General features: G+C 51.3%; 1 protein-coding gene and 1 long non-coding RNA gene across 9 annotated transcripts in view; one reads left to right on the forward strand and one right to left on the reverse strand.

The window, feature by feature from the left end:
• Positions 1 to 6: 6 nt before the first annotated feature.
• On the forward strand, positions 7 to 14,888 carry LOC108352160 (uncharacterized). 2 transcript variants are annotated; one of them, XR_015632262.1, is made up of 4 exons: positions 7 to 248; positions 361 to 462; positions 4,655 to 4,714; positions 14,717 to 14,888. It is a non-coding gene; the product is annotated as an uncharacterized LOC108352160 (long non-coding RNA). The 2 variants fall into 2 exon arrangements; XR_015632263.1 differs by lacking the exon at positions 14,717 to 14,888 and adding an exon at positions 7,691 to 8,964.
• Positions 840 to 25,461, reverse strand: part of Rnf157 (ring finger protein 157) — a 67,856-nt gene continuing 43,234 nt past the window's right edge. For 3 of the 7 annotated variants that reach the window (XM_087574348.1, XM_087574352.1, XM_087574353.1), the window contains 17 exons: positions 24,822 to 24,910; positions 23,156 to 23,302; positions 22,716 to 22,833; positions 22,156 to 22,222; positions 21,831 to 21,874; positions 21,471 to 21,518; positions 19,016 to 19,087; positions 18,202 to 18,361; positions 17,931 to 18,043; positions 14,377 to 14,615; positions 13,731 to 13,839; positions 12,135 to 12,234; positions 11,608 to 11,777; positions 11,304 to 11,369; positions 10,340 to 10,388; positions 8,722 to 8,832; positions 845 to 3,303 (listed from right to left, as the gene is read on the reverse strand). In XM_087574348.1, coding sequence (XP_087430474.1) covers positions 3,179 to 3,303; positions 8,722 to 8,832; positions 10,340 to 10,388; positions 11,304 to 11,369; positions 11,608 to 11,777; positions 12,135 to 12,234; positions 13,731 to 13,839; positions 14,377 to 14,615; positions 17,931 to 18,043; positions 18,202 to 18,361; positions 19,016 to 19,087; positions 21,471 to 21,518; positions 21,831 to 21,874; positions 22,156 to 22,222; positions 22,716 to 22,833; positions 23,156 to 23,302; positions 24,822 to 24,910 — 1,827 coding nt within the window. In that variant the 3' untranslated portion in view covers positions 845 to 3,178. 7 annotated transcript variants of the gene reach the window in all.

Genomic DNA, 25,461 nt, shown 5'->3' on the forward strand with positions numbered 1-25,461 from the left:
CAAGGAGACCGCGGGCCCTTGCAGCTCCTCTGGCGGCAACTCTCTGGAACTCTCTGGTTCTGCCGCCCTCTCCCGCGCCACCCAGCCCCCTACCCGCCACCGAGATCTGACCCTGTGCATTCCCGCCCGTGGGCCCCGCGCTGGGTATCACGGCGGGCGCTCGGCTCCCGCTCGAGGCCCCGGGAACCCCTCCCCCACGCCTACGGTTTGACCGCTGAGGGGACCCACCCTCGGATTCTGCAGACCAGGTCTCGGGGAAGCGTGCCCTTGGAGTCTTTCCCCTCACCGGGCTTCCAGTGGTCTTTGTGTGATTTCTGGGGCCTTTCTCTGGTCCCTGAGTGTCTTCTCTGGTGCCCACAGGCAAGTCTGACTCTCTGATGCCACCTGTCGCTTATAATCCGCAGAAATGGCCACACAGCTCGCAGACACATCGAGGCGGGTAGGGTAACCCAGCGTCTCCCGGTAAGCAGCTCACCCACTCACCCTGCTCAAGTTCCTGGAAGCTGGCATTCCAGGGGCATCTGCGAAGGTGCCTCTCCTTCCAGACAGCCTAGGAAGCAGCCAGTGGGTAAAAACAGAAAAGCCACGGGCCTGCAAGATCCTCTCAAAGAGGCCATTTGTTCACTGATTTAGCCAGTAACTGGTTAAGGGACAGGAACTAATAAATATAAGGGCCTCTGGGCCTCGCTTCCCTTACTGCCATCAGCTTTGGGGCTCTTGAATTATTGACGAGCTGCAGGATTGGAAGTGATCCGGTTTAAGCCTGATGCAGAAGTAGGTAGGGCTTAGTCAGGAATGGAGCTGGGTGTGAGCCACTAACAGAAACGTTCACACACGAATTCACTTTGTAGTTAACGGCTCCCCTGCCCCTGTAAACAGTTTTATTTAATTTTAAGAATCATGCAGCAATCCATAAATATTGCATCTTGATGTCCCCACTGTAATGTGCCCACAAGTGTACTCCAGGGAGTGTGAGGGGTACACAGATGGCACACACACACACACACACACACACACACACACACCCCAGGTGTGCAGGCCCTAAAACAAAGTGAGCAACCAGCAGCCAACACCAGGTGGACAGGACTAGCTCCCCAGTGAGATGGCTTAGTGTTCAGGTTTGTGCCCGGCAGATGCCACAGCAGGTAAAAACTCTGGTGGGATGAAATTAGGTAAAGCAAAAGGCTCCTTGAGGAGACTGAGATCACTACAGTACCACGTATAGAAAGGTGTGGTGTGGTGAGGAGCCAAAGGCACCAAGAGAACGTGCTTGCCCTTTCGCTTGGACCCTGACAAAGGAACTGTTTCCAAATGGACTGGGTAGAGTGTGTCAGCTGATGGGGATCCACCCCGAGAATGGGCTATTTCTGCTCGCCAAGAAGTAAAAGGACAGAGTGAGGGGGCAGAGCTGTGCAAGGCAGAGCAAAGGGTACTCTAACCCGGGTGCCGGGATTATGGAATGAATTCGGGCGGAACACTTGTGTGGCAGAGGGAAGGGCTGATTATAATGGCTTTTTTGAGGGTCCCTGGCCACTGTTTACCTGCGTCTTCTTCATCTCAGCTTCTTCCACCACTCCTCCCGGGTCACACCACACACTGAATACCGCCTTCCTACTGCCCTCGAGGGGAGGAGGCAGCTCTATGTGCCACCATCCCAGGCTAAGGGAACTTCCCCGTTGCTTCTGCTCCCGGCTTTGAGGAAATGTAGGTATTGCTCAGCGTACACTGGTGTGAGTCTTAAGTGTGATAGGGGCTACTGGAATGTTGGGCAAGTAAAAAATAGGATGTAGCCTTTGAACGGGCGATGGGATCTCAAGCTCAGCCTATCACACTTGGGCAGCACAGCAGATTTCCCCCTAGCAGTGTGATTGCCACATAAAGGAGAGCTGTATAGTGGTGCAGGCTTGGAATTCTAATGCTTGGGCAATCCAGGCAGGGAAATCAGAAGTTCAAGGTCATCCTCAGCTACATAGCAGGTTTGAGACCGTGCTCTCCAACCCCATCTCCCCTCAGGGTCCTGGGCACAGGCGTTTGGGGGAAAGCCTTTCCAGGACCACACTAGCCAAGTCTAAAGCTCCTGGTATCTCACCCTAGGTACCTGTCACTAATCTTGATTCCCAAACATCTCATGTTCCCCTGAACAACTAATTCCCTGTCCCAAAAGACCAGTGGACAGGCATCTATCTCCTTTAGAGCCATGTAAAACCCACTGAACTGAGAAAGGTGTGACACCCAACAATTTCCTGCCAGTTTGCGGCTGTGGCTTTGAGTGCTGACTGGATGGCATCTCTCAGCACTGGTGAACCCATGGAGAGTCCGCACCTCTCATCTCCGATCTGAAAGGCAGGGGAGGAGTACACTAGGGTAGGGAGGTCTTCTAAGCCTCTGGTCCAGAGCCTTTGCCATTCCTTTGGTGTCCTGCGCAGCAGTTTGAGAACCACTGGGCATCAGCTCTTAGCCTCGTTCTTCAGCTCTTACGAAGTGGGCAGCGAAGCGCTTAGCTGGGTTTGGGCCTCCCCCTCAGTGGCTGCAGTGAAGGTATGTGAAGAGCCAGCCCTGGCGCTGCATGGAGGTGACCCAGCAGCCCTTCCTGACTGCACCTGAGGACAGGCCTTGCAAGGGTGATCTTCCTAACCGTGGCACAGGAGGTGCAGGAGACCAACTCTGAGTAGATCTGGCTCCCAACCAACACTTCAGCTGCTACCAATCCCTTAGGCTCGAGTAAGGAGCTCCCGGTGTTCTGGGAGGCAGGTGTGGATGGTGTCCCTCATGGAGCCAGTTCCTGACCGCTTTGAGTTAGGTTTCTAATTGCTTATGAGGTGCCAGAAACAAAAACCTGTCCATGGGTGTCTAACAAAGCTGCCAAACTCTTCAGTCTCGTTGGTCTCCATTTGGAAGAGAAAAGGCTACAGAAACAACCAGCCCTGACCCTCAGCTCAGCTGACCCACTGGGTTTGGCTGGCACACATCAGCCCACAGGAGGAAGGCTTCTGGTACTTTCTGAGAGGGTAAGAATCATGGTTACAGGAGATGAAGTTGGTGGAGGGTTGCACTGTCCTCCCTTCATGAGAGTAGAAAGTCCACGTGTCTTGTTGAAGATGCCCAGAAGGCCTGTGGTCCAGTGAGGACAGATGGAAGGCGGACAGGAGGGGAAGCCCAGGTACAGGTGCCAGTGCCCTCAGACAGCCAAAGGATCCCATACGCAAGGCCTGTCCTCCTCAGGGTCCTCCAGGCTGCTGGGTGATAGTCGCCGGCGCTGGGTATTGTGACGGTTGATAATGGCGGCATCATGTTGCCAGGTACCTGGAGAAGAAACAACAGGGGTTCTAGGAGCCATTCCTTAGGCCGGGTACACATGGTGTCTCCAGTTCAGCAGCAGAGTCAAGACAGAATCTAGCAGGATGCGTGTGACCTCACACCCCTGGCAGTTGGAGGCACTTACGAGAGGAAGAGGAGCAGGTGCCGACACGTGCCTCGGCTGCCCCTCCCTACTAGGTAGTCGCTGCCTGTGCAGATGGACAGATGGGGACACTGTGGGTGTTCTCCACTCATGGACTTACCTGGCATCCATTTTGCATGTTACGTACTTGGTTCTGGACTTTCGAATGTTAGTTAGGAGGCTGAGCTGAGCTGCTTCCTGCATGGAAGGCAGATGTGCAGAGATCTGCACGCTCGGACCTACAGCCCATGTCTGCAGGGGATGGGAAGGGGCTGCGGTATAGCGGGGCTCAGAGGAGGGAGGCTTTGGGGGGAGGAGGTGTGTGTTCAGCGTCCTCCTGTACCTCTTCCTCGCTGAGCCCCTGCCGTCCAAGATACTGTTTATCGGCCTTACCGCTCTCAGCCCCTGGCTTCTTCCGCTTCAGGCTCTGTTGCAGCCTGCCTACCTTGTTTGCTCTCCCTAGCTGCATCCACACCTGCATCTACCTGGGCCCCACCTCACAGGTCCCATCGGTCTGATCTTTGGCAGGTCACCTTACGTAGGGTCTTGGCCTTCTCATGTCCAGTGAGGCAAGTGTGGCATTCACAGATTTGCTGTGAGGCATGCAAGGGCCATATGTAAGGATGCCCAGAAGCACACCTGACTCAGAAATGACCTGTGAGCAGTTCCTGGCAGCTTGGTTTGGGGGACCCTCATGTGTTCCCTAAGGCCCTCTAGCTGGCACGAACGAACGAACCCTGTTTCGTTCTCTCCAGGAGAGCCACTGTGTTTTATACAATGACAGGCCCTACTCTGCCCGTGCTTGGCATGTCCAGGGAAGGTACTTCATCTTGTTGGCTCTGCTAGGCAAGCCTCTGCAGGAACATTTACAGGTTTGCACCCTGGAGCTGAGGAAGGGGTGAGGCCCTAGGAGTGGGATGGGGATGGGGCTTTTCTAATGAGGCCAGCGGCCAAAGCCAGCCTCAGACTTAGCGAGCCTAAGATATAAGGAAAGCCCGTAACGGCATACGAGCTAGGGTGAAAGGCAGAAGCAAGTATTAATTGCTAACTTTGCATGAGAAGTCTGGTGTGGCAATCTATCCTGAGTTTATAGTAACATCCTCAGTGACGCCCCGGGGAAGGATGGGAGCAGGGTCTTCCACACCTACACTACCCACAGGCTTTCCACTCCTGAGCCTGAGGCTAAGGTGCTTCCGCCCTTCCTTCCTTCCGCAGGTGGCACTCTGGGAGGCGGGAAGAGGATCAAGCAAGAGGATGTTCAGTTATGAACCCCAGGTAAAATGACTGGTTTGTTCAGTTATATAATTTGGTAGATGTCATACCTATTCCTCAATGTTTATGGGGCAGGACTCCGGAGCTGCGGCTGTTCAGTAGGAGAGACCAAAAGCAAATGGTAAACGAGAGAGAAGACACACATGCACACACAAGTAAAACAGCAGGAGCCACATTACTACCACCATGGTCACTGCTGCCAGCATCCATGCCGTGCGGCTGAGCCGTCCTGACCCAAGTCCTTATGTAACATCTTCCACCCCAGGAGCCCCAGTCAGGGCTGCAGGCTGCTTGTAGAACAGTCTAGGGTACAGATGGGCCATGGGTAATGAAAGGACGTCCTTTGCCCTGGAGGGACCCACAGGGTCCATGGCAGCTGTCATACTGCTTGCCTCTCCACTGCCCACTCAGAAGGCTGCCTGGGTCCCGAGGAGATGTCTGAGTGTGCCCTCCCATCTGGCTGGATCCAGGCCTTCTGGCAAGAAACTGGAGCTTGGGGGTTGGGGATTTAGCTCAGTGGTAGAGCGCTTGCCTAGCAAGCGCAAGGCCCTGGGTTCGGTCCCCGGCTCCAAAAAAAAAAGAACCAGAAAAAAGAAAAGAAACTGGAGCTTGGCGAGTTGAACTCCCCCCAAGGAGAGGGACAATGGTGCTTTATATTTGGTCTCCTTTTGGGGAGTCAGAAACGAGAGGAGGAAGAGACCTCCAGAGGCCGATTTAGGGACACCCAGTTTGCCTTTCTCTGTCTCTACTAATGTGCTGATTAACTTGAGGACTATAGTAGTTAAAGGAAGCTTATCTCGTAATTTAGATCTCCCCTTAGTGTGTGCACCGCAAACATCCCATTTTAAAAACAAAAGCACAGGAATCTCATTCTGTAGCCCTCACTGGCCTGGAACTTGATGTGTAGACCCAGGCTGGCCTCAACACATAGAAAATCTGCCTGGCTCTGCCTCCTGAGTGCTGGGATGAAAGGTGTGCATGACCACATCTTTTTTTTTAATGATTTACTTACTTATTTTTATGTATATTGGTATTTTTGCCTGAATGTATGGCATGTCTGTGTGAGGGTGTTGAATCCCCTGGAACTGGAGTTACAGATGGCTGTGAGCCACCATGTGGTTGCTGGGAATTGAACTCAGGACCTCTGGAAGAGCAGTCAGTGCTCCTAACCACAGAGCCATCTCTCCAGCCTCACATGACCACATGTTAATCTTACATCGTGAGGCCTGAGGCAGGAGTGGACTTCACTTTGGGTCTCTATTTGTTTATGTTTTACCGCACAGGTCTACTCCTGTGTCACTCAGCCATGTAAGGATTCTGTTTTCACTGAAAGCCCCTGTCTTTCCCTTTGCCCATCACACCCTACCCAGTGCCTTCTGAGCATGCTTACTACCCCACACCACTCTCCTGCCAGTCATGGAATACTCTTACAAGCCACACAGACTGCACGGTCACACAGTTCCAGCTCTTATCGCATCCCCTGTCAAGTTAGGTTATCCCCATGGCCAACTGGCTCTAGCATAAGGAACCGGAAAGCTGGCCTCAGTCGTGGGCCTTTGAAGCTCTGGAAGCTTCTTGGGGGAGAGGAGCCGGAAGGCAGAGGCCCTCTCTGAGGCTCTCACAAGCACAAGGAGGGTGCTGATGGCTTTCTTGGCACAGTGTGACCCACATGATCCAGGGAAGCAGCCCTGCCCTTGTTGGCCTTCCCCTGCCTGCTCTCCATGTGTCCTCCATGAGGGGTGGCACCTATTTGAAGAGGGAAACAGATTCAAGCAGGGCAGGGTCCATAGGAGTGCTCCTCAGGGGATAAAGGAGCATTAAAGAACAGGGAGGCACAAGACAGCCCTCAGCTCTCACAGCGCGGTCAGGGGAGCACACCGGTGAGTGTGAACTCAGTCTGGAGGAGCTACACAACTCTCCTGGCTTTGACCCAGGAGATAAACAGACCCCTCAGAGTACCTTGGCACCTTTGCTACCTACCGGTGTGATCGTTCTAACAGATGTCTCCTCTCTACAAGAGCCCTTGACTTTTGCTATAGATACTTAATTCGTATATACTTAGGAACTGTTTATATGCAAGTCCCTCTCCTGTCACTGCCATGGGTGGCTGGTCCCATGTTTGGCCAAACTGGGAGCTCCATTTACTCTTAGAACTGCTGACTCTAGACATCCCCATACCGAAGCCATGCCGCCTGCTTTCTGCTTGAACTCTGCTGAGTCCACACTGCCCTCCTCCCTGTGAGTGAAGACACACTGACAAGCAGGTTGTTGGGAAGGAGGCTTGGCGAGGAGGAAGCAGAATGAACAAGCTTGGTCTCCATGGCACCGTGGGCTCCAACAGTGGCAGCAGCTCCCTCTGCCAAAAGCGGGACTCAGCCTAGAAGCCCCTGAGGAAAGGCTGGCCGGCAGAAATCACCACAAACACAGGCAGAGCTGGGAACAGGCACCTTCACCCTATGACCAACCAAGGATGCCTACCCCACAGTCTTTGCCACAGAAGCGGGTCTATTTTTGTTGAACAGAAATGTGTATCTTCTCAGTTTTTTTATCTTTTAAAACTCAAGTGAACATAGGCCTTGCCAGTTAGGAACTGGAAGTTTGTCTAGAGCCCTAAGCGAGAGCCCGTGCACACCCGTGAGCGTGGTGCTGGGCTGAGCAGAGGCAGGAGGACAGAGCTGGCACAGAGTGAACATGAACTTTCACACAAGTCAGAACAGAATGAGCTAAAAAATGAGCAAATCAGACAGACAGACAGACCTACGTTTGGCATAAAGACATGGAACATAAACGGACGGATGGAAGCAAGGCCAGAAGTGGGAAGGCAGGGGTGAGCGTGCCTGGTCTCCAGCAGCTCCAGTCCAGCCTTAAACTGGGCAGGAGGTGGCCATACGGATCAACGCCCTCCACCATGCTAGGGCAGGAAGGGAGAGTGCCTGGGGCCTGCACAGGGGAAACAGGTGATCTGATGCTGTCTCTCAGGTCCACGGAAGTCTGGGACCTGGGCAGTATCTTCAGGACAAACTAAAGCAAGAATGACTGAAGTGCCCTTGGAAAGGCTGGAGAAAGTTTCTCCTGAGCAACTGGCTTCCCTTGCCACAGGCCTGCATGGGGCCAGGGCCTGCTGGGACCATGTCTGGCACAGGCTGAAGGAGAACGGCAGCCACAGAAGGCCCTGTGGCTTAACACTTCAGCTACTTCGCTGAGCGAGTAAAGCACTGGACCCCGGAGTGGCTGCTCTGAAGCTGAAGCAGGTCTTCAGTGGGGACACTGGGGAGATGAGAGAGGGAAGTGTGACGGGGCTCTGCTGAGGCCAGGAAGGGACATCTGTCCCAGGCGAGGCTCTTAGTGGGTTTTGCTGCTGCTGAACGGGTGGAAGTCAGTGCTCAACTGTGGTTATTTTATTTGGGGTTCTCAAGACAGTTTTTCTGTGTAGCTCTGGCTGTCATGGAACTTGGTCAGTAGACTAGGCCGCATCAGACTCAGAGATCTGCCTGCCTCCCCAGAGCAGGGATTAAAGGCTTGCACCACCACACCGAGCTTAATTTTATTCTTTTTTGAGGGACTAGGTCTTGCTTCGTAGCTCCTGGCTAGCAGCTTGCAATGTTGGGGCCGCCTCTGTTTCCCAAGTATGGGGCTGCAGGCATGTGCTATTATGCGTGGACTTGAATGTACAATTAACACGGCTGCTTTGCAGACTCTGTTTGAGGTCATAAAAAGAAACAGGGGACACTGGGAAGTTTGGGCCTTAGAGAACCAAGTCATCCCTGCCCTCTGCCTTCTCCTTGGGAGCCAAGTCTTGCATGTGTGATCAATGGTGGCCTAAGGCTCACTGGATCAGAAAGCTGCTCACTGACCTACAAGATCTCCTTGTGACCCTCAAACATTGTCCCCTGAGAGCTAAGGTTTCAATTCTAAGAGCTCAGGTCTTTTCCAAGGCCTCCACAGGGAGAGCAGGGGAGGAGCAGAGGGACGTCTCCCACCAAGTTCATGTTCAGCAGACTGCCACTCACCGGGTAAGCAGACCTCAGAGCACAGCTTATTGTCCAGTGCTTTCACGCTCGCGACGTCAAAGTCATTGTTATTGTCACACTCCATGCCTAGAAATGCGCATGTCCTCTGGCCTGTAACGGAGTTAATGCAGTTAGACGGGGGCTGGCTAGGTGTTCTCTACTTTGCTGTCCTCAAAAAAATAAAAGTTTTAAGATGGAGACAAAAAATGAAATAAAATAAAATCATGTGTCAAAAAAAAAAAAGACGATAAAATCAAGTAAAAAGAGTGGACAGAAGAACTGAGCTGTGTGGGCATGTCGGAGTCTCTAGGGCGCCCTGGTTTGGCCCCCTAGTTGGCCCCCTTTCTAGTTGTTGTTCCTTCATACGTCTGATCCCCATGGAAGGCTGCCAGACATAGGTCAGGAGGGCAGCTGTGCCCATGCTAGCCCTGGCCTAAGAAGGCCTGGAGATGACAAACCGTGGCCTGAGGCCTTGAGCCGGTACCCTGTTCAGGCCCGTGACTCCCAGGTATAAGCGAGGTGTGCTTATGACCAAAGGGTCTGCAGACGCACACACAGGAAACAAGTCATGGCTCTGGGCTCCATGACTTGGCACACTGCATCAGAATGACTGCTCACAAGATTATCAGGAGACTGAGGTTGCTACTCTAGAGAATGTTCTCAGTAACTGTCCACAAACCTGCAGTCACATGAAGGGACAAGGGAGAGTTGTAGGGATTTTTTTAAAGCTCCCCCTTTCTTTCTCATCATTGAGAGGAGAGGAGGGAAACCCTCCGTGGAGACTATGAAGAGTCAAGTGCCAATAACCTGGTCACCATGTGCATCTTAGAAGAAAATGTTCCTTGGGGAAGCCATTCAGGGTTAGGGCTTTGGGTTCTGAAGTATCTTCAGAGGCAGTCAAGCTGCTAGCCCTGGGCAGATGTGCAGGAGTGGGAGAGGCCTGCCTGGAGCCTCTTGTCACTGGGAGCTGTCAAGCCCACATGCACCCCTGACACCCCTGAAGCAATGGCCAGCACTAAAGCAGGAGCACCCGTACGCCCGCCCAGGAGCAGAGAGGAAGGGAGTCTGGCGTCGGGGCTGGGCAGAGTGACTTCTCTAACCCACCCTCCTCCTCCTCCCACTGCCTGCAGGGTTTCTTCTTGGCCAGGCTCACTGGAGACAAACCATAGCCTCCAGTGCTGCCAAGGCGAGCCCTGTAGAAGCTGTGCTTCCTCAGCCACTCCCTCAGCATGGGAGCTGCTCACCACCATCTTAGATGTTCTCCGCTAAGGCCAACCAGACAAGCCACCAGAGTCCTTCCACCATGGGGAAGAGACCGCTGCTCGGCTTGGGGTTAGGACAGCCCAAGTGCTCAGCCAGAGCACTGCCACAGGAGGCACTGTGGGTACAAAAGAGACAGTGTCTTCTGCAGCTTCACCCACCCCACCGCCATCCTGTGGAGTCTGAGTCTCAGAGGAGCTGAGAATGCCGCTAAGGGCTCTGATATCCAGCTTGCCTGATGCGCCATCAAGATGCCACCCCCACAGCCGAGCACCACCACTAAGCCACAGTCGTCCCTTTTTACCCCTTAGCACTAGCCAGGAAGGCAACATGTGAGAGCGGGGACCAGATCTTTTACCATCTTCTTGCACAGGGGATCTGTCCTCTTCCTCCATGATATCATTTCCCTAGGACACGAGAAATGCCCCGTGAGTCTGCCGTAGAGTCAGAGGCGACAAGCACAGACAGTCATGATGTCCATGGTCTACCTCCACAGCACATACTTCCCACCGTGACCAGGGGATGCTTGGCCGACTGCAGGTCTATGCTTAGGATGGGTTGTAAGGAACACGCTTACACTGAAGTACAAATAAGACTTAAATTAAAAAGCAAATAAAAGCCAGCTATGGCCATAGGCCCATACTTTTGGAACTTGGGGGACAGAGGCAGGGAGGTCACCTGAAGTGAAGAGCCAGCTTGGTTTACTATAGCAATTCTAGTCCAGCCTGAATACTCAGGGGAGTACACATAGTTGAGCCCTGTCTCAAACCAGCAAAGGAGACAAGCTATAAAAGAAACTCATGAGGTCATAACGCTTTCAGAAAGTATCGGCCAGTTATTACCTCAATGTTCTGAGAGGACCTCTGAAAACCAAAGTAAAGGCTGGGCTGCACAGTGATGGGTGCACTGCACACCCAGGGCGTCCCCCCCATGTCTGCCTCTGCACAGGGCTCCTGGATGGGGTGTGGAGATTACAGGCCAGAGGAAATCACACAGGACAGCACCGGAGACCCAGTGGCCCCACTACACAGACTTAGCTGCAGGACAGCCGGCACATGCCCAGGCCTGTCAGAGTCTGGCATGGGAAGGTCACTCCCTCTGGATCATACATGAACCAGTTTCAGTGTCCCCTGGTGACAGAAGAGCACACCAGGCCAGAGGTGGAGGCTACTCACACCTCTACCCACACTCTCCTAACTGATCTAGACATGCCACAGGACGGCTTCTCCAGTGTCTTTACCACAGTCATTCCCAGCTGACACCAACAGAAAGAGAAACTGGTTGTGGGAAGGTGCTGCCACCTGACATTTACGTTAGATTACCTCTGCATCCTGCTCTCCAGCTGGAAGGCCAGCAAAATTGCTGTCTGGGGACTCTGCTGGGGTCTCCTGTAAAAGAGCGGCAAGCCCCAGGGTAGGGTCATCACAGGCTCTTCAGTTACACTCTTACAGCAGCAAGCCCAGGCCCTTAGCTTTCCTCAGCGCAAAGCTGGTGGCTACAGACCCAGATCTAAGGGAGTGCCTGCCGTCCTCTCTGAGCATCCCTGCCAGCCCGTGGGCCTTTACCAAGCTGCCTGGTACCCATGTGTAAAGCAGCAATCGAGGCAGATCGGGGCTCTTCCCTCACCTCCTCTTCTGAAGGGGCCCTGCTAGCAGCTCGGGGGGAAGGTGGGGCCTCTCCTTCTTCTTCTGTGCCAGGTGCAATGTAGGAGCCAGACATGGAGGACACGGTGTCAGTGCTGATCTGGGAGGAGGCCATGGACATGACTGACTGGGCCAGGCTGCTGCTGGCTGGGTCTGTGGGCACAGAAGTCAGGGCAGGGGACGAACAGGACCATGACTACTGAGGAGCAGTCAGTATTCCTTCCTACACTAGGCTACAAAGGTGCACGGACAAACGCCTCCACTCGCCCTGTCCTGAGAAAGGTTTAGACTGAGGATGCGCCAAGCTTCTGCTCTGAAAACTCAAGGGCCGAGGTGTGCTCCTGCTGTCAGAGCACAGCACCATGCGGGAGTGTGAACAAGAGGCTCCCTTCTCCGGTGTGGACCTGTGTAGTCATTGGCGTCACTCCTCCCATCCCCAGAGGAAGTCACAGCACAGCTGTGGACTAGGTGAGGGAGGGGCATGCAGTTACTCCCTGGTCCCTTGGGTACCTTCTGGGGAAGAGAGCGGAGTCCCTGTGCAAGATGACTGGTCAACAGCCCCTGAGGAGGACAGCGTGAGGTTCTCACTCTCTGGAGTCACATCAGGTCCCTGGGGGTGAAGGACACATTGGAATGTGAACCAGCAAAAGCCCTGCAAATGGGCCGACGGGGAAGAGCAAGCTGGGAGGAGCACAGAAGGGACAAGGTCCCCTTCTTGTGGGCATGGGTGACGAGAGGAAGGCAGTGCTGGCTTCTGTCAGCACTTCTCTTCAGCCAAGGCCTGGAGTGACTTTGTCCCAGGGGAGTGCACTCTTCAATCAGCACCTCCTGCCTGAGGCCCAGCATCTGCTGGGCACACAAAGGCTGCAGCTCCAGTGACACAGGTCACCCAGCAGCTGTCGCAGAGGGATATCCCTGGTTTCCCTGGGATTATGAACAGCTTTCCTTTAGAAGGAAAAGAACACAAAACCAACTGGGCCCTCACTGCTTACAAGACCCCTCCATATGGATGTCTGGAGTTCCTGCTCAGTGGATCTGAAACAAACACCACCTCTGCCCTCCACCCGCCAGTACTCAGGACATAGCCTTGGATGCCTGCAAAGCGAGGAGAGTGGCTCTCCTGCTCCCAGGGAGGGGAGGCCATTCTCGGGTTAGGCCTGAGGCTCTTCCTGGCTCCACTGGTCCACCCATAACTGTTGGGGTGGGGTGGGCTGGGGGTGGCCTCTGCAAAACAGACCTATCACGGGTTGGGGATTTAGCTCAGTGGTAGAGCACTTGCCTAGCAAGCTCAAGGCCCTGAGTTCGGTCCCCAGCTCCAAAAAAAAAAAAAGACAGACCTATCACTGTACCCCTCAGCCTGCTCCAAGCTCCCTCTCAGTGTCTCTCTGCCTTTCATGTTTAAGAACTTTCAAGGTCCAGTCAAATGTGACCCCCTCCACAACAGTTTTTCTGAGGTCCTCCACTTGAAGGTGACTTCACATGGTACATGACACTTGATGGTTTCTTCTGAGGTCACTGTCTGCCCCCTCTCTCTTGAGATAGCCTCAATATCTGGCTGGTACTGAACTTGATATGGACCCTAGGCTGACCTCGAACTTAGGACCCCTTGCTTTAGTCTCCAGAACTGCAATCCTACCGAGCTCTTGGCAGGTGGAGCGGGGGTCTACGGAGTTATAGTTCAGCTATAGTTCGTTCATGGCAAGCCTGAGCTACATAAGACACTAACTCCCTCCCCCAACCCCCCGCCATGCAGTCATCCAAGAAGTACTTCCTGGGCAGCAACGGTGAGCCACACCAGAGTGCGGCGGTTGAGCACAAACACTGTCCCAATTAGACATGAGCCCCGAGGATGGGACACTGCCCTGACGTGAATGCCCTCTGCTCCTAGCTTGTTGCTTGGACCATGCATGGCTAATAGGGTCTGTAAGTTCTAGGTAAGGACTGTGTGTGGGATGTACAAGGAACTCATGGATCTCAGGAAACCTGTGTAGCCACCATTTTGTAAGCTACTGGAAGGTCTAATGAGCAGTTGAAATCAGGGACCAAGGAGCCATGCAGGCAGATGCCTGGTGGCAGTAGCCAGGGAGAGAGAAGACAGCCAGTTACCTCTTCAGGATGCTGGGCTGACAGCCTCTGAGAGAGCTGAGTGTCTGACTCACTGCAAGAGCGCTCATCTTCCTCTTCGTGAAGCACAGAAGAATTCTGGGAAATGGACCTGTAAAAGCCCAGAAGAAAAGCAGCTAAATACAGGACTTCCCTTACTCTCCTTACTCAGACTGCACAGGAGGACTGGAGAAGCTAGGCCAGCTCTCAGGAGCAGAGACCTGACAGGATTATTAGAGCAGGGTAGAGACTCTGCCCCCGCCCCTCACTGTCCATCTCAGTAGCGTGTTGATTGTGTCCCATGGATTTAGATGCTCAGGACGCAGAGCCATGTGGTCCCCCTGACTTCACATTAAGCCAGGGCCACAAGGAATTCTGTCTACACTATTCAATGTCCTCTCTCCTTACCTTACCCTGCTCATCAGCACCCATGCCTGACAGGGAGCTCACGCCCCTAAGTGCCCATACACATTCTATCTGTGTGGGGAACCGGCCCTCCCTCACCACCGCCAGGCTGCTGGACATGTCTTCTGTGAGAGTGAGCTGTGCTACGAAGGTTTATACCCAGGATGTGACTGTCAAAATGTCAAGGAGGGAAAGACTGTCTGAAGCTCTCAGAGACATCCCGGGTGACATGCTGACCACTTACTTGGAGAGAGACTTGTTGAGTTTGAGCCCTTGGCTGTTGCAATCAGACAGGTGGTCAAGGGGGGACAGTGTCCTAACAGGGGGCAGGTGGCCATCACTGCCATAGGACGGCAGCATTCCTGAGAGGTGGCCATCTCCAAGAACGTGAAGGGGAGGCACCGCTGGGGATGAGGTGAGGGGCCCATTGAGGGCCTCCAGGAGAGACACCACTTCATAGCCCGCAGGGATGTTCTCTGAGGACTACAAGAACCAGAGAAAGGACAAAATTTAGCCAGCGGTTTTGGTTGTATGGCACCATCATGTTTCCCGCCGGACATTAAAAGATGTGTTTTGTTCTTAAGCATCTCCTGTGGCAAGAAGAGCTCCTGTGCTAAACAGAAGGACAGAGAAAGTACTGAGGAGCATGGGCGCCTACACGACTCTTCAAGGAGTCTATTTCTCCCATGGTGACAAGGGAGTGCTTGCTACTGGAAATTTGTACAATAAATCAAAGAAGAAAAAAATTACCAATAACCAATCACCCAAAGTAACTTTTGTTGGCAATCAAGTACATTTTCAATTATTTCGTCTTGTTGTTGATTTATGATTAATCTGTAAAGATAATTCTAGGGGCTGGAGAGATGATGGCTCAGTAATATAGAGACTTCCTGCTCTCGAGAGGACCTGAGTTCAGATCCCGGCACCCATGTCAGAGGCTCACAATCACCCGTGCTTGCAACTCTAGGGGCCTAGATGCCCACTGACCCCAGGGGAACCTGTACTCACATGTGCGCATTCACACACAGACACGTACATAAATTAAAATAACAATTCTGCATCTTGCTTATTTAGTTAAATATAAATATGTTCCTTTATTTTATTTTTGAGACAGGATTTCTCTGCGGAGCCCTGGCCATCCTGGAACTCATTCTGAGTCCAGGGTGGCTTCACACTCAGAAAACTGCCTATCTCTGCTGTGATTAAAGGAACCACTGCCCAGTCCTTTGTTCTTTTTTTTTTTTTTTTCTTTTTTTTTTTCCGGAGCTGGGGACCGAACCCAGGGCCTTGCGCTTGCTAGGCAAGCGCTCTACCGCTGAGCTAAATCCCCAACCCCCAGTCCTTTATTCTTAAGACAGGCTTTTGAGGTGTGACCTCAAACTCATTCACTATGTCTTCCTACCTCCATCTCCCAGGTGCTGGGATTATGGGGGTACACACATACCCCCCAGCTTTTCCTATAGCTGTGAATTTCAGAGTCATCCTTGTATAGATATTGGTCCACCTGCCTCTGCCTCCAGAGTGCTGGGATTAATAGCACGCTCACCATAGTTAGACTGTAGGAAGTGCTCTTAACTTCTGAGCCATCTCTCCAGTACAGAGTGTCTGTGTGTGTGTGTGTGTGTGTGTGTGTGTGTGTGTGTGTGTGTGTGTGTGTGTGTTGGATATGGAGGTGACTGCAGGAGACTTCAGAGGCCAGAAGATGGCACTGGATCCCCCTGGAGTTGGAGGTGGTTGTGAGTCAACTGAAATGTATCCTCTGTGAGAGTGGTACCTACTCTTTTTTTCTTTTTCCCCGGGGCTGGGGATTGAACCCAGGACCTTGCGCTTCCTAGGCAAGCGCTCTACCACTGAGCCAAATCCCCAACCCCGAGAGTGGTACCTACTCTTAATTGCGATCCGTTTCTCCAGCCTCCAAAATTTTATTTTATTGCAGTGCTAGAGTTGAACCCAGGGCCATTCATCATCAAGATAAACACATTCTTGGTGCTCTACCGCTAACCCAACCTTTGGCTTAGATTTTTTTTTTTTTTCCTAGTGGAAGAGGTTTATTGGGCTAGGAGGAAGAGTGAAGGGCGACATCGAGTGAGGACATTAAGAAGAGATGGAGACGGCAGGCAGGCAGGCAGGCAGGCAGGCAAGAGAGAAGGGGAAAGAGAGCATGGCTTAGATTTTAATCTGAAAAATTCATGTATTTAAAATAATCCAGGGCAGTGGTAGTTGTTGATTTTAGGTAGCCATGTAGCACAAGGTCTGGAATTCACAATGGAATTAACCTATTTGTCTTTGGTTCACAATCTTTGGGCTTCAGCCCCAGAAGTGCTGGGTACTGGTGTGTGCCGTCCTGCTGGGCTTAGGTGTGGCTGGTGGCAGATTTTTGTGTGTTGTTTTTGAGAGAAGATCTGGCTGCCCTGGAATTTACTCACTCTAAGGCCTAGCCAGGCCTTGAACTTGCCATTCTCCTTAGCCTCTTGGTAGGGCTTTTTTTTTTTTTTTTAAAGAATTATTTATTTTATGTATGTGAGTGCACTGTAGCTGTCCTCAGACTCACCAGAAGAGGGCATCAGATCCCAGATGGTTACAGATGGGTGTGAGCCACCATGTGGTTGCTGGGAATTGAACTCAGGACCTCTGGAGGAGCAGTCAGTGCTCTTAACCTCTGAGCCATCTCTCCAGCCCCTTGGCTGGACTTTTTATGTGGCTAAATCTACAGTTTTTAACTTTCCCTGTGATAGGAGGCTTATTAGTTTGTCTAGCCGGTTCCAGAGGCCGCAGCTGTCTGCCTTTTGGGAAGGAGAGGCACTCCCTGCTGCACCTGGCTTCTTATGTGGCTGAGACGATCCAAAATCAGCTCCTCAAGCTTGTGCAGCAAATCCTTCACCAACAGACAGTCCCCACGTCCACCCAACACCCTCCCTTTCTGTAGCTGTTATGCTTGAGTGGTGTGCAATCCAGACTCAACGGAGCAACATACACAGCTTATTCCAGGGTTACGGTGCTTTATTAGTTTGCTTGTTTGGCTGTTGGTTTTTTGTTTTGTTTTGATTTTAGAGAAAGTCTCTCTGTGTGGCCCTGGCTGTCAGGAATTGATATGTAGACTAGGATGGTCTTGAACTCAGAGTTCTGCCTGCCTGTCTCCCATGTGCTGGGATTAGAGGCATGCCCTGGTGTGCCTGCTGGTTTGGTTTTCTTTTAATAGATAATTCATTGTCCCATCTGAAATCTACTCCGTAAGGATCATGGATTGACAAAATGGGGCTGTAGAGATGGCTGAGAATGGCGAGGTGTTTAGCACTAACCCTGATGACGTGAGTGTGATCTCTAGGACCCACATAGTAAAAGGAGACCCAATTCCTTAAAGTTCTCTCCTAGCACACATTCCTCACCCCACCATCCCCACATGTTCATTCTAAATAAATATAAAAAAAAATGTAATTTAAAATGCTAAAATGACTTCTTCCCTTATACATAACTAACCAATTTCCCCTACAGTTGTGTCTTTGGAGGACAGGGTGTTATTCCCAAGGCCTTGCGTATGCAGGCTGGAGTGGTCCTGGAGCCACCACTTTCTCGACTGTTTTAACTGCAGACCTTCCAGACTGACTCTGAGAGTCTCCTACACTGACTTAAGGTCAGTCATCTGCTTGGCTTCCAAGCTCTGAAGCCACAAGAAGGATGAAGAAAGGCAGCTAGGGCAACACAGTCAAACTCTGTCCCCAAAATAAAACCTACAGAAAAATATCAAGAACACAGAGAAAGAGGTGCTTTGGAAAGGCCATGCTTCTGAGCCCAGCTTACTGAATGTTCCTCAGAGTCCGAAGTCTGGGAAGAGATGATGGGGTTAAAGCTGCTTGGAGACAGAGGGCCCAATTTTTTCCTCATGGCTCGGATCTGAAGCAGTGCCCGGAAGGCTGTGAAGAAGAAAACAGGCCATCAGGACATCCTGTTTCAGGATTAAGGATAAGCAGGCGCCCAGACAGAACTCATTCATTTGCTACGCCTGGCGACGATGTTCTGATGTGTTGTGCCCACCTTTCCAGGCCTCCCGCCAGGCTCCCCCAGGACTCACGCAGCCGGCAGATGGGGCAGTTGTTGGCCTGGTAGCGCAGGGTGTCTGCACAGGTGTTGCAGAGGCACAGGTGCCGGCAGGGCAGGATCAAAGTGTCACGGACGTCTGAGAGACACACCACACACTCCGCACTGTTGTCACTGACATCATCCTCTGCCACCTGGCCAGGAGGAGACGGAGACAAGGTAGTCAGTCACTCAAGGCCTTCCATCTCTCACAAGTTACAAGTCAGCATGGCTAAAGATCGACACACACTGGGAACAACATCTACACTGATGCCGGGCTTTACTCTATGTGCTGTGGTTTTTTTAAATTAGTTTTTATTTTATTTTTATGTGGATGGGTGTTTTGCCTTTTGTGTGCCTTGTGCTTGCAGAGGACAGAAGAGGGTGCCAGATCTCCTGGAGCTGGAGTTACAGACAGTTGTGAGTTGCCGTAAGGGTGCTGGGAATTGAACTCAGGACCTCTGGAGGAGGAGACAGAGCTCTGAGCTGCTGAGCCAGCCCCACCTAGTGCTCTTGCTGCTGGGTCCCCCTGCCTCTAGGAACTGCCTGCCTGAAGTTGAGAGACTGGAGTGACCCCTGAGCTCATTCCCTCTGAAGGTGTGAACAGAAGGGACCTAAGAGAGCACAGAGATGGAGTGAAGGGAAAATGAGAAGCCCTCCTGGGAATTGGAGCTCAACTGAGCTGCAGAGCAGAAGGTCCAAAATGAGAACCTCCTTCCTCTTAGAATTGGGCTGGCTCCTGAGACCCTCGGCTGGTTCTCACTTGGCCTCTGGGAAAGAGCAAATCCTGAATGTTGAGCAAAACTCACCTTGGAATCTTGTGTGTTGTACTTGTTTTCAATCCCGTAGATCTCCTGAAGAAGGTAGCTGACGCCATCCACCTGAAGAGTGAGGAGTGAAGTCCAAGGGTAGGCTCGCGACTGAGAGACTGGGAGAGGCTTTGCCATTTCCCAAGTAACCCAGGACCATTACTTCACAAAGAAAAAGGGCCAGGGCCAGGGCTTTGTTGTTTTCAACTTACGTCACGTTACGTTATGTTATGTTATGAATTCCAGCTCTCAGGAGTTACCTGCTGTGGGTGCTGGGAGCAGCAAGTGCTCTTAACCACTGAGCATATCTCCAGCCCCAGCCTTCCCATTTCTTTAACAACAACAACAACAACAACAACAACAACAACAACAACAACAACAACAATAATAATGTGTGTGTAAATATGGGTTTAATCACATCATGGAGAATGCACGTGGAACGTCAATGGACAGCTTTCAGGACTGACTCTCTTCTCTCTACCATAGGTTCAGGAATCAAACTCAGGTCATTAGACTAGCATGGCAAGAGCCTTTACCCACAAGCCAGATTGCTGCCACATACCTTCCCCATTTCTAATGTACAGCAAAAATTACCCCCACACCCCATTCTGTTCGTTTTCTGGAGATGATGTTTTGTTCTGCTGTTCCCCAGTGGGCCCCAACCTCCAGGGCCAGGGGAGTTTCCTGACCCATCCCAGGGCACCTTGCACGCTAGGTACATGTTCTACCACTAAGCTCTCTAGCTCTAGCCTTAAGGATGCGTGTCTGCGACAGTCTCTGCATAGCACAGGCTGGCCTTGAAACCTAAGATCTCCATGCTTGGCCTCCCAGTGAGCCTCACAGCCAGCAAAGAGCTTCGTTCTTGTCATTTAACTTGCTTGTGGTGCTGGCGATGGAACCAGGAACTTGCACACGCCTGGTGAACGGTCTATCACTGGACTCTGACCCCATTTCATTCTTTGATTTTTTTTTCTTTTTCTTTTTTTTTTTTTTTTTTTTTTTCGGAGCTGGGGACCGAACCCAGGGCCTTGTGCTTGCTAGGCAAGCGCTTTACCACTGAGCTAAATCCCCAACCCCCAATTTTTTTTTTTTAAGACGGGATGTCTTGCTGTTTTGTCCAAGCTGGCCTCAGCTTCCTAATTGGCTGCATCACCACAAGCATTAGCGTCCATGTCCAGCTTGGTTTTTGAGATGAACCTTTTTTAAAAAAAAAAAAAATATTTTCTGCTCTTAAAAATGTAAATCTTAAAAAAAAAAAAGCTACAGGAGACAAAAAAAAAAATGTAAGTCTTCCCCTCCCTCTTTTTTTCTGTATTGTTTGTTTTATGACACGAGTTTCTCTGTGTAGTCCTGGCTGTGGTGGAACTCGCTCTATAGACTAGGTTGGACCCAGAGTCAGGGATCCAGCTGTCTCTGCGCCCAGGTGCTGAGAGTAAAGGTGTGCGACACCACACTTGACTCTATTCTTTCTTCTTCTTCCTCCACCTTCCCTTTTGTTTCTGTTTTGTTTTGCTTTTGAAACACGGTTTCTCTGTGTAGTCCTAGATGTCCTGGAACTCACTCTGTAGACCAGGCTGGTCTCAAGCTCACAGAGATCTGCCTGCCTCTGACTCCTAAGCGCTGGGATTAAAGGCAGGCGCCAGCACATCTGGCTTGGTCACCACTTTTTTTCAAGCCATTCTTTGTGTGTGTTTGTTTGTTTGTTTGAGATGGAGTCTTATTTTGTATCTCTGGTTGGTCTCGAACTTACTTTAGCTAAGGTTGGTCTAGAATTCCAGGTAATCTTGCCTCTGCCTCCCTAGTGCTGAGGTTACGGGCATAAGCCACCGTACCTCAAATCTCCTACCCTCCTTGCCAATGCCATTGGCTTCACTTGTTCCTTAACCCTCCGTGACATCTCTTATTGTTTCGGAAGTGTAAAATGTTGGCACATGGTAGAGGCTGGGCTCTCCAACCGACATGTGCAAATTTTGATGTTCGTGCTCGTGGGGCAGATGGCCAATAAGCTGAGTTTTAGAGAAGGGATTCCAGGGTAAACTATGCTCAGCGCTCAGATTGGCCCTGAAATCGGCCCAGTACTTTATCCTCCTGTTTGAAATGTCTCTCCTCATGGCATTTTAAGTAAAAAGAGTTCTCCTTTGCTCTAATGTCAGGAAACAAACCTTATTCTTTCACCTTTCAAGATAACTGTGGCCTAGGAGGCACCAATCATTCCCAAACAATAAAGGCGCTGAAAGTCAATGTTCCTTTCGGGCCACCCAAGGAGTTTCTAACAGACAAAAGTGATCCCCTTCCAAAAATCTTCTTTGATTAAAAGAAAAAAAGAACAAGGAAAGGAAACAAGAGCACACAGATTTAAAAAGTTCACACACACACACACACACACACACACACACACACACACACACGAGGAAGAGAGGGAACCTCTGAGAGCCGTTGGCCCTCAAAGGCTTACCACTTGCTTCTGCTTGAGGGGCTTGACACAGAAGGTCCCGTCTGAGTGCTGGAATAAAAGCCTAGCATTAGGACCAGGAGCGGGCAGAGGCACTTTGTATTCTGCTGCTACTTCTCCTCCTACATGTGCTTGGGCATTCACACAGGAGCTACGGACTCAGAATACAGGGAGCGGGCAAGGAATAGTGAGTGATCAGTTAAACCCACTCATCTGCTGAGGAGGACACTGAGGACCGAGGGGCTGAAGATCGTGGCAGTGGGGGTGGCAGAGCTGGAACTTCCCAAGTGCAGCCCTCGTGTGACGAGTTTTGAGCAGAGGGCCCACATGAGAAAGAAATGCAAAACACATCATGTTACCTACCTTCTCAAAGGTGCCCAGAAGCACATGGCAGTGGCCAAAATATTCTGAAAGAAACAGGCACATGGTTGATGAAGGCCAAACAACACAGCCCCAGCCCTCTCCCATGTGCCTGCTCCCCCCAGAACCCAGTTTGGTGCTGGGCTGCCACCAGCAAGGGCATGTTACAGACACCACTATAAACTCCGCCCCTCAGAGCAGGATGGGAAAGGAAAGGAAAGGACTGAGACTTGCTTGAGTGAGAATCAGAGGTGTGAGGTTCTGGGCCAGGGCTGGGATGCTATCATAAGAGGGAGTGGGCACATCAAAGAACTCAGACGTTCCCTACCATCTCCTTCATCCACCACAGCATGCACTACCAAAGGGTAGACCTCTCGGTCCAGATCAAAGCCAAGCTGCAAGGAAGAAAAGGAAATACAGATGACGCACACGTGTGTGTGTGTGTGTGTGTGTGTGTGTGTGTGTGTGTGTGTGTGTGTACGCTCATTGGTCCCTCAGAAGGCAGGTGCTGCTCAGAAGCGCCAACCTCATCTCTGCACCCGTCCATCAAACCTGCAACTGCCTAGGTCAGTTTAACTGAAGGTTGGTGCTTTCCTTGTAAAACAAACAACCAACCAGAACTCACTGCCTCAGGGTCCCCAGCCTGCAGCTCCTTTTCCTTTCAGTATGGCTTCCCAGAGTATCCTCAGCTGACAGACTACTTTTGGAGTAGAAAAATGAACAAGAACAGGTATATTCTTAATTTGAACTAAGCAGACCGTTGACAGGCACGAAGGAACCACCAGAGCTAAAAGTCGAGCACGGTGTCCCAGCATCTGGACAGAGTGTCTGCTGCTGGCACCGCCCTCTGCTGGGGGGGGGGGGTCCTGAGCTCGGCAGGCGACCAACCTCCTCTTCAGCCCACTCTGAGGGGTCCACCGTATGGGAGGGCAGGCAAAACTGCTGGCACACCCCTCGCTTGTAGTGCACGGTTTCTGACTGCAGGCTGTTGTCTTTTGGGATGTAGCTGTGGATAGAGTGGGAAGCAGAGCCAAAGTTAGAATTCAGCCCAGACAGCCTGACTTCACTGTCTCACGCCTGTTCTCAATTTCCAGCAGCACTCGTTCGGGGAAGAAAAACCTTTTTTCTAACCTTTTTTTTCTCTCTATGGTACTATTACTAGGCTTCAATATTTAATCCACATATCCACAGGAAGGGAGCTAAAATGAAGAGTAAAGATTAAAAGAGAAAATCTAAGTTCCAGATCCTGCCCTCTGTAGAGAAAGGATGTTTTTCCTGGGTGGGCACAGAGGCTGGGAAGCGCGAGCTCACCCGCTACGCTGTCTCACCTGGCAATGCCGTTCTGGAATTCCTCAGTGGCCTGATAGTAGATGGTGATGGCTACCCGGGCATCTGTGTCAAAGGTGAACTCGACGTTGTAGTGGACCTTCGCTTTGCCCGCCTCTTCTCCGTGGCTCTTCACTTCCTCAGCACATCTGGGAAACCACGAAAGACAGCCTTTGCGGGTGGTGGATCGGGATTTTGTTGTTTTGTTTTCTGTGTGGCCCTGGCTATTCTGGAACTCACTCTATAGACCAGGCTTGTCTTGAACTCAGAGATCTCCTGCTACTGCTTCCTGAGTGCTGGGGTTAAAGGCGTGCACCACCACCACCAGGCGTAGATCAAACATTTTAACATTTACTCATTTGGGCTAGAAAGTTGGCTCAGCAGACAAAAGTACTGGCTGCTGTTGCAGAGGGCCTGGGTTCAATTCCCAGCCCCCACATGGTAGTTGACCACTGCATGCAGCTCCAGTTCCATGGGATCTGGCATCTTCCCACAGACATACATGTAGACAAAACACCAAAATAACAACAAAAACCAACCCACTCTTAGCCCAACACTACATACATACTTCTCTGTGTGGCCATTAACATGCTGTATCTTCACTGTAACTACCAGAGGGGCTTCTCTGGGGCATTTAGATTATTTACTGAATCTCACGGGCTAAGTGCTTATGCCAGAACTTGGCTAGTTCTCACTTTAATCGGAGTCATTAATCACTTGGCTGAGTTTCCACTGCTTAGAAAGCAGCCAGGCTCCCTCCTTCCCTTCCTCCTTTACACGGCCACTTCTGGACATACATATGGGCATTAAACCTCTGTCCTAACAGCAAGCGCAGTTATTGGGTCTGTTGTAGGCACCATCTACAGACTTCCTATTCTAGAACAGCTTGTCTCCTCCTCGTTCTGCCCCACAAAGGAGTTCTGCAGTCCCTGCCCTGTAGGGACTCACAGTCCTATTAGCAGAGCACCTAAAGTCTTCCTGCAGTGACTTCATAAACAGGATCCTCAGCTCTGCACGGCAAGCTGCGCTTGGCTTTCTCTCCCTGCCTGACTTCCTGCAAACAGGACTCTCTGTGGCCATGCTAACCCTTTTGGTTTTTCATTCACTCATCCTGAATTTCTATCCAAACTCTTGATAGCAATATGCACTTCTAGATACGTCCGGCAGCACAGTTGGTCCACTTACATGTCCTCTCTGTCTCTCTGTCTCTCTCCAGAGTCTTGTGCTGAAGCCCAGGCTGGCCTCCAAACCCTGTTCTCCTGCCTTCACCTCCTGGCTGCTGAGACTTGAAGTGTACAGCACCATAACCAACTTAAGTAGGATTTTATATTCCTAATTCAAGCATCTCATTAGTACATAGGCTTGCTGGGGTGTCTGCAAACTTTCCCTCTTCCTCTAACAATAGTTCTTTTTTCTTTAGAGCCACAGAATAGAGATAATGTTTAAAATGCCAGCACAGGTGAAAGTTCTTGCTGTACAGAGCAGTGCCCATGTTCACCCCAGCACGATGAGGCCTCAGCTTAGGACCCGTACTTCAGCAGCACCTACCTGGCAGCTGGCAGCTTTAAGAGGAGGCTGTGGGCGGGAGCTGCTCTTTGACTCCCATGGGGGATCTATTGCCCACAAGCAGAGGGACCTAGGACCTGGCCTGCGCCCTTGGGAACTCACTTGACAAGTCTCAGCGTGTCCTTCCGGATGTTGATCAGGCTTCTCAGAGTCTTCACAGGTTCGTGGGGAGGTGGGGCAGCATAAGGAAACTGTCAGAGACAAGTGGGAGCAGCGTGTTTATAAAGACATGGCTGTCCCCAACTGGAACCCAGCTCTGGAGTGAATGAAAAGCAGTGAGCCAAGAAGGAGACACACTCCCGACCGAGAAGGCTGGCCTCCCGCTTGAGGAGGAAGGCTCTAACACAGGACCTTAGTTTGTCGCTTGGGAAAACCAGGATTCAATATGGCGTCAAAAAAGCAAGATTGACCTGCTTTCCCCCTTCATATGAAGCTTATATGGGTTAGTGTTCAATACTTGGAAAACCAATTTTTTTTTAAAAAATGCCAAGCCAACAAACAAATAAAAACACTGTTATTGATGTTCTAAATACCAAGGCCAAGTCAACTGCACAAAGCTTTGACGTTTTATCTCAGAGGACAGGGAGGACCTGCAGGCCCCTCCTTCAGGAAAGACCCCTATCCTAAGGATGAGGAACTGAGAATAACGGAGAGCCCCAGCAAGTGTGCAGGGCAGAGGTCTGCAAACACCAGACAACCGCCCCACTAGCCGATCACATAGAGCGGTTTGTTAGCCCTGAGC

The sequence above is a fragment of the Rattus norvegicus genome, chromosome 10 (assembly GCF_021556685.1).
Source record: "Rattus norvegicus strain SHRSP/BbbUtx chromosome 10, alternate assembly SHRSP_T2T, whole genome shotgun sequence".
Lineage (NCBI taxonomy): Eukaryota > Metazoa > Chordata > Mammalia > Rodentia > Muridae > Rattus > Rattus norvegicus.